General features: G+C 42.0%; 1 protein-coding gene across 2 annotated transcripts in view; it reads left to right on the forward strand.

Annotated features, from left to right (window-relative positions):
- Nucleotides 1-2360, forward strand: part of LOC142463726 (uncharacterized) — a 79802-nt gene extending 77442 nt beyond the window's left edge. For both annotated transcript variants that reach the window (XM_075566629.1, XM_075566628.1), the window contains exon 12: nucleotides 535-2360. In XM_075566629.1, the coding sequence (XP_075422744.1) occupies nucleotides 535-576 (42 nt within the window). In that variant the 3' untranslated portion in view covers nucleotides 577-2360. The remainder of the gene's footprint in view (nucleotides 1-534) is intronic.
- The last annotated feature ends 6587 nt before the right edge of the window (nucleotides 2361-8947 follow it).

The following is an 8947-nucleotide window of genomic DNA, read 5'->3' on the forward strand; positions in this document are numbered from 1 at the left end:
TAACATTTGAAATTTGGGGGGTATTTTTTTGCCTAAGGCCCCACAATGCCCAGAGCTGTCTCTTCCAATGGGGAGAGGGGTCAATTTTTTTTTTTTACTAGAGTTCTATTTCGCCACAAAAATTGCATCTGTTTTGTAATTGTAAACTTGTGCAAAATTACCAATGTTGAAAGCAAAACCCCATTCACTCATGTCTTTTTAAAAAGTTCTAAAAAGTGAAATTTGCTAATGAACACAGTAAATAGAAATACACATTTATGTACCACATTAGCGAGTTGTTGGTCACCAAAAAAGGCCTAGTTTTTTTCTTAAAATAGATTTTTCCAGTGATTGTTTAAATGTAACAATTTCATTATAATTTTTGCTTTAAAAATGTGATCAAACTTTTTATGATTTTTAAAACCTTCTACAAGGTTTCTCCCTACAATGGGGGAAAAGTTACACACATGTTTCTTTATGTGGCATACAGTAGAGATATTTCTGTAGAGGCTTCAGTGCATCTTGTTAACCAATATTCTTTTTGTTTTCTTTCAGGTTCAAGATTACTTGAAGAAATCAAACCCTTTAAACTTCTAAATCTTTGCGAGACGCCTGATTTTTCTTTAATGTTCTTTCATTTTAATGTAACCACCCCCCTTCTGGGATTACTATGTGTAGTTAAGGAGTTAAGGTCCCCCTTTAGACAGTAGGTTGAAAAGTGATTAGGCTGAGGCCTGGGCACACCCTGCTTCAAACAGCACACCAGCCAGCCAGAGTAGGGACTCGCAGGGTCATGCACAGTATGATAGGAAGATGGGATCCTTGATGAGAGATAAACCCCATGCACAGAGTCCTGGTGGGCGGCTGGAAAGCCTCACATCACTTGCAAGGGATTGCCAATTATCCATTACAAGTGTGTGTAAGGTGACAAGCCACGTGCCTCCTTGGAAGGCTGCCTGAGCACCCAGGAAAGAAGAATGAGTGACTATATCAAAATAAAGAAAACACCTGTTTGCCTAAATAAAGTTCCTGGCGCCCCTTTATTCCACCGACGGCTTACAACACCACTGATGGCAAAGATGCCAACACCATGTTGGCACAGATGCCAACGAGCTGAGAGAACGTAGACACGTGCACCTATTCGCACCACCTCGATGTAACACTCCTTTGGCCGGGCAAGGAGGGGTTACATTAATCAGGCGAGAAGTTAACATGTAAAAAAGTCTATAAAACATGTATGCGATATTTTAATTTGTTTGTCTATCCTCAGTTTACTGTATGAAAAAAGGTGTTATTAGAAGTGTTTTATTTAGGTATAGGATCGGTCCTGTATGTGAATCACATTTTAGTTGAAAAATGTCCTAACATTGTAATTTCCTTATTTAAATGTTAGATATGTGAAGCCCGAGTCCTTAGCCATCCGGAAAAAAAATGAATGCTTAGTTTTTTTTTTTTAGAAATTGCCTTTATATTTTTTCTAATCTTAGTCACAACACAAACTGGTAAACCCTCCAGCAGTTTTCAATTCCAGAAAAATAATTTTTGTACGGCCTGTACACTGTCATACATTGGGGTTTATTCATTACACTGTGAGTGCTGATTTAATCACTATCATACAGGAATTTCTATTGCAGTCAATGGGAGTTTCCAGGCACTAACACCCAAATCAGCACTATCACAGTTGCATGTACTGTAACCTCCATTGTGAATTTTTAATCATTGCCATTTTTACTCAGTCCAAATCACTGAAACCTCCAAGTTCCTGCAGCCGCTAACACAAGTAGTATGTATTGTAATGAATATTACATGACGTTTGTGACATACTTTTTGGAGTTGGACATTTGAGCCTAAATATGAAAAGCTTTTATAAATATCTTTAACTATCAAAGAGATTACAAATATTAGACACAGAAGTTAAACTCGCATGAAGCGCTTTGTTCAATACATATAGGGGGAGATGTATCAATGTAAAGAAAGTGGGTATGGACATTTGTTTTGACACATTGCTCCATTTTCTGCTTGTGATTGTGTCAAATATACAGTAAGAGAAGTATTTCTTACATTTGACACAAATTGTTAGATTTACACCACCTCAGACCTGCAGTTTGTTGTTATTTTTTCTTACACGCATAGAAGATAAAAAGTGATACACAGATACGCAGTGTTTGATACATCTCATTCCAATCTGTGTGCTGGGCTCGCCCAAGTGTACAGTAGGTGGCATTTCATTTTGACACCCTCGGGCTCAGACCAACAAATAATATTTAAAAACTAAGCTCCAGATGGTTGGATATCTGCCTTTAATGCTGAAGTACAACCAATATCCTACATGTGTGTGTGTGTTTTTTTTTTATTTTAAATAAATCTGTGCTATACTATGACAAAATACTTGTAGCATTTTAAAAAAAAAACAATTGTGAATGACATTTTAATATATTATAATGTAACAAGCATTTTTTTGTTTCTATAGCAACCATTTACAAAGTTGCATCCCCTTCCTCTTCTGAAACAGACTCTGGCACACTCCTTTTTGAGTCCTGCCCTCTCTCTAGCAGTGCACCAATTGTATCTAGTGACTGCCTGGTCACATGATCTTCCCCACAGAACTTTGCGTCTTTTAATATTCTGCTGCACTGACGGCCATTTAGTGAACCCCGAGCAGAATCGTCGCCGATCGATCACAGGAGAATGGATCAATCAGCAATTTAGCTAATTTCTGATCATTGTGTAAATTGGATTGCAGCACATATTAAAGGGAAAAAATAAAGAAAAAACAGCAGCTTGGACTGCTGCTTTAAACTAGAATGTAAGAATAACATTTGTGACAGCTAAACAGTCACTTTAAAGGTGTATTCCCCAATGCTTGTGTAGCCCTGTTTCCTAGTAAATACAGTACGCTACCAATGCTGTGTAACCTGTTGGCTCGCAGGGCCTGAGCCTCCGCCACGGAGAGCCTGGGGCGCTCGCAGGAATATTGAGAACCTCTTACTTGGTGCAGCGCCTCCACCTGCGATGGCTCCCACCAGAGGGGGAGTGGTTCCTCGCAGGACAAATATATATATATAGATATCACTCCACACACAGCATGTAAAATAACCAATGACTTTACTAACGCAACCAATAGTATGCATATAACCAACAGGTGTCCCTCCTTAGAGGAGACACTAACTAATGCGTCTCGCAGGACGCTTCCCCCTTCACCGGGTCTTCCCACCCCGTGTCCAGTACCCACACTCAGTATTCCCCCACCCTCAAGTGAGAAATATGTGTGTGTGACTGCGCAGCCACTATGTCTTGGTATAGAATATATGGTATAGTTGGTGCACTTGATGATGTTACCTGCCGAGCACTCCAGTGCCCGGGCCTGCCAAGGAGCTTCACAAAGGATCAGACGACGGTTGAATACTGGAACTACCTTCCGGGGCGATCCCACCCGGTCGGCTGCTGCTGGGGCCGCGGAGGTCTGAGCAAAAACCTCTGGCCAGATAATGCAACTCTCTCTGTACTTATGACTCTCCGACGTACAGTAAAGGGGAACTGTAACCTTACTGGGGCCGTCCCTACATCCGCTCCACTCTACGGGGACTCAGGGCCTAACTGGGCCAGGGTATAAGGCCTAGAGTAGGGCGGTTGGCCTCCCTACACATTGAGCTCCTTCTCCTTCCTCCTCCCGCTCGGTTCTGACAAACGTGCTCCACCTGCGCAACCTCTAACCTTCCTCCTGATATCCTGGCCGCCCTGTAGGCTCCCTGGCGTCACCTGGTTTCGCGGTGCCTGTTTGGACTCGTAGTCCCGTACACTCCACCCTATAGGAGCCGTCCCTCTTTCGCGTGCTTTGCAACCTGTGGCCGCGCATGCGTGACCTTTGCTCCCTAGCCACCTCCACAGCCCGCCGCGCGCTGCGCGAGCATACAACATGGCGGCGCCCTGATCGAGCTCTGATACTGCGGAGCCTCCGGTACACCGGAGCGCTCCCTGCATTGCTGAAACCTTCCCTATTCTCCCCGCACCATAGCAATAGGGCGAGTCTGGGGAACCTGGCTATTTTTGTAACCTTTTTTTGTTAACGTAGCCATTTAACAGAGTTAATATTGCTTTTTATGGTAATATTGTTCTTCCATTTTTATGATCTAGCAATCCAGAGCTATCAGCTGCAATAGACTTTTGGTTTAAATATATATCTCGGCTGTTTTCCCCATGCAGGTCAATGGGATAAAGCTCGTATGATAAATGCACTAACACTGTTAAGAGTCATTTTATGGTTTACGCCAAGTTGAACTTTGTGGACGATGTTGATGCACTTTCTTCTTTTTTGTCGCACAGAAACATTATATATTTTTAGTACATGCCGTTAACAGCTGTGCGCCATTTCCGTGCAGCAAAACAAATAAAAACATTTTTTTTAACGCGGTTGGCACAGATTAGTACAGTATATAGGTGCACACAAGCGCAATTAAAAAGGAGTTTAATGTACCTATTTTGGGGCAAAAAAAGCAATTTTCAACGCCTAGGCTTCAAAGCGTGAGGGAGAGGTAAGACCATAGGGAAAAAACACTACTTAACTTGAGCATGAGAAAAGCTTTGAAGTGTTCCTGAAGCACCCTTGAAGCTGAAGGTAGCAAGTGGAGGCTACAGCTTATAGGCATTCGCTGTTGGTGGAAAACAGGTGCCATCCGGTAAACACACCCTTTACACATGATCTCCTCTCTCTTTCATTCCCTCTCTCACACACTCTCCATTCCTATCCCTCCCTCCTTATCGCTCCTCCAAAATCCCTATTTTAGGATACTGTGTTCCAGCTTCAACTTAACTATGTAATGATTTATTGTATAACTTGGTAACAGTGTATATCACCCGGCATCTAGCAGTCTAGGGACACAGTACTTGTAGTGTTTAGGACGGCTTTCCAGGGTTGTCGTGCATAGAACCTGAGAACCTGAGTGCTACAGTCTGTAGGGCTGGAGTGCCAACTGGCCCAGGGCTTTAGTTCATTAGCTGTCCAGTACTCCTTTGTCATCTTGCTAAAGCCACAGCATACATCCTGTGGCCTGGCTGCCTCCTGGCACCTAGCCCAGAAACTGCTGCTCGCCAGATAGACCTCCTTAGTTGTTCCTAATTAACCTAACAAAGATACTTTTACATATAGCACTGCCTGAAGTCATGCCCCCTAGCTAATATTGCCCAGATCCTACTGAGGAGACATTATCCCCCTGTACTGAGAAATTAACCCTGTAGGGCCCTAATGGCTAGCAACACTGTGGGATACCCCATTTCACTAAAGCTTTTCACAGCAACACTTGAAAAATTGTTCAGGACATTAAATTGGTAAGAAAAAAAAATCAACGATGAATACTTGAGTCGTCTATGATTTGCAGATGGCATTGTTATTTTTGCCACAAGCCCAGATCATCTCCAGCAACCAATCCGAGAACTCAACCAAGCAAGTTAGAAGTTGGGCCTCCATATAAATCTCAGCAAGACCAAAGTGATGTTCAACAAATGTATCAACTCTACAAAGATCGAAATAAATGGAATAGATCTAGAAGAAGTTGAAGACAACGTCTACCTTGGCCAGCAAGTATCAATAGATGTGAACATTTCTAATGAAATCAATAGGAGAATGATTTCTCTTTTGGAAGAAACAAGACAATCATACAAGGGAACCTTCCATGGTGCCTCAAAAGGAAAGTGTTTGATTAGTTTACCCTGCATGTGCTCACTTATGGATTTGAAACTTGAACCCTAAAGGCGTAGATAATTCAGAAAACTCAAAGAAGTATGGATAGATGTATGCTGGGTATTACCCGAAGAGACACTGAAAAATAATGAATGGGTTTGAAAACAATCAAAAGTCTAAGACATCATCATATGGGTTAAGAAATTAAAATGGCTGTGGGCCCAACATATCGCCAGAAGAAATGATCATCGTTGTACATGGGATGGTGCTCGACTTGATTTCAATGGATATCAAAAGACCAAGATGGCGACCAAAGGTAAGATGGGAAGATGGAATCAGAAAATGTGTTGGAGCAACGTGGAGAAGAGAGGCTTGCAGTACCTGGAGGATCATTTGGAGGCCTTCATCCAGCAGTGGACTGACAAGAGCTATAGATGAAGATGATGAAATTAATATATTTACACACACACATATACATTTCTCTTTTGTCTTATATATGAAAACAAACATATACATACATACATATATACACACACATGCATATATATACAGGGGGATCAATATCGGGGGGTGCGATATGTATATATACATTTTGGTCCCCAAAGGGATTCTCTTCAGGGTATTGCTACCATTTCTGTGACCTTACACACTGATATATATATATATATATATATATATACATACACACACACACACACACACATAAACAATAAAAAAGAAGCCCCAAGGCACATACAATATGACAAATTATTAAGTACAGTATTATATGTTTTCCCTTCTCATAACGTTGGGTCATTTAGTTCAATCTTTTGGCAAAAGCATTTTAATCTTACAGTACAACCACATCTTAATAGACCCTACAAAAGACACAGTATAACATTGGTAATGTAGGACCTGCGGATAGGGCCTACAGTGATGTGGTTGCAGGCTTAACATGTTTTGGCCAAAAGATTGAACTACATGACCCAAAGTTATGAGAAGAAAAAACACAGTAATGTACAAAATAATTTGTCCTATTGGATGAGCATTGGGGCTCCTTTGTTCATTGTAGTATACTTGGCCACTTTCCCAGTGGGCACTCCAACAGATACAAAATAAAAATATTAATAGATAATATTGTGGGTGTGGGGTTTGAACTTGCTAAGATTGTGTATGTCTATACCAGTGTTTCTCAACCAGGGTTCCTATGAACCCTTGGGTTCCCCGGGCATCCCTAAAGGGTTCCCTGTAATTTTCTGGCCATTTGAAAATTGTATCAATTACAGAAGAACTTACAATGCATCTGATCTCAGACTCACTGTTAGAGATGGTTTGGGTTTCCTCAGAATTTCACTTAGGGTTCCTTAACCAAAAGAAGGTTGGGAACCACAGGTCTATACGTATACACACATATATGTACTATACAGGCAGTCCTCGTTTTACAACGCTTCGTTTTACAACGAATGGTTTATCCAACGCTATGCAATGCATACCTATGTTCATTTTTACAACACCAAAACGGCTTATCCAACGCTCTTACGACGCTTTGCAAAGTTGTTTATGTGTATTTAACGCTTGTTCGTGTCTGGTCTGACCCACCCAATCTCACATTGGCCCCTGTGGTCTATTCAGCCCCCATTACATGTTCGTGTCTGGTGGTGCACCTGTAGGCAACAGGACTCCTGAGTCTCCCGCATGATGGTATTCGGGGATGTCAATCCAGACAGGCAGCTGAGGTAGTGTGAGCGAGTCCTACTTACATCACGTGCAGCGCCTCCACCTCATCAGGATCTATGCGTACGCAGGTAGATGGTCCTGATGAGGAACTCCTTCTTGGTGGTGAGGGCCCCTGGAAAGTAATAGCAGACTCACACCATTGGGTTCTCGTTGAACAAGCCATTTTTATTGTGCGTGGTGATAAGGGCCAGCTGCCCCTCACAATCATTGCCTCACCCGCACATTGCTCCGTGATCCCCTATAAAAGGTACTCCCTCCCAATGGAGTGGGATTCCCTCTCCCCGAAGGGAGATCACCCCTGTGCCAGGTCCCTGGACACAGTTGGTCTTCTCTGGCTGGATATATATTGGTGCCACTAGTTACTGCACTAGTGGGCACCTTTGAACTTGCTGCTTCACCTTGTAACATCAACCCGCAGCAACAACACTAACTTTAGGCAGTTCAGTGCCTTATATACCTCAGGAAGCAGGCACATCTCTGATGTCACTAACTAGGGACTCAGAGCATGTAGCCACTCCCATCCATACATAGGGCACCTCACCAGGGTGTGAGGGCAAACCTCCATAATTACTGCTGGCATTCCTGTAACTTACCAGGTTTTGCTGCCAGCAGGAGAGATGACTGTAGACATTGTTATGCATGGCTACATGTATATAATATATATATATATATATATATATATATATATATATATATTATACTATATTATACTATATAATATATTATATTTTTATATTATATTTTTATATTATATATTATGTTATATTATATATATATAATACAGTATATACACTATATAATGTATGTGTGTGCTGCATATCTTATTGTCTGCGTAAAGTATTTTGTGTATTTTAGCATTAAAAATGCCTTCAGGAACGGAACCTTTCATTTAAACAGTGTTCCTGTGGGAAAACGTGTTTCGCTTTACAACGTTTCGCTATTCAACGCCATTTTGAGTAACGCATTGTGTCAGATAACCGAGGACTGCCTGTATTTCTTTTTGCGTCCCTACCTAAGCCAGGCTCTCTGGAAGACTTGTGAGAGGATGTGGTGTGGCTCACTGCTTCATACTGCTGCGACACACTTTATTCGAGCAAATACCCAGTATGTACCTGGCAGATACCTGGAATGCGCCGCTCCTCACCTCTGACAAGCCCCGTTGCATTTGCCTTCCCAGCCTGGGTTCATGCCTGGCTGATGGGCGGCTGATCTGTTAAATGATAATGATTAGGATTTAATAGGCTGCAATGCTTCGCGTGTCTACCAGATGGCATAAATTCATGAATTGTAATGCAGTATATATATATATACTGTGCAGTATTGCAGCCAGCGGGAATAAAATGCTTCAATCCCTGCCTGGAAAATAACCCAATGCACTCGGGCAGAAAACAGTCACAAACCTCAATACACCCGGGTATACCCGAATTCGTGGGACTAGCCGAGCTTGAATAAAGTGTGTCGCCAGTGTAAATACCATCTCATAGTAAGATCAGCTCATTTTGATATAAGACTCCAAAGTGCATGTACGCTGCACAGCGCCTACTGGATGGCATCTTCTGGAGCTGCACCATGTCG

This window comes from Ascaphus truei, chromosome 1 (assembly GCF_040206685.1).
Source record: "Ascaphus truei isolate aAscTru1 chromosome 1, aAscTru1.hap1, whole genome shotgun sequence".
NCBI lineage: Eukaryota > Metazoa > Chordata > Amphibia > Anura > Ascaphidae > Ascaphus > Ascaphus truei.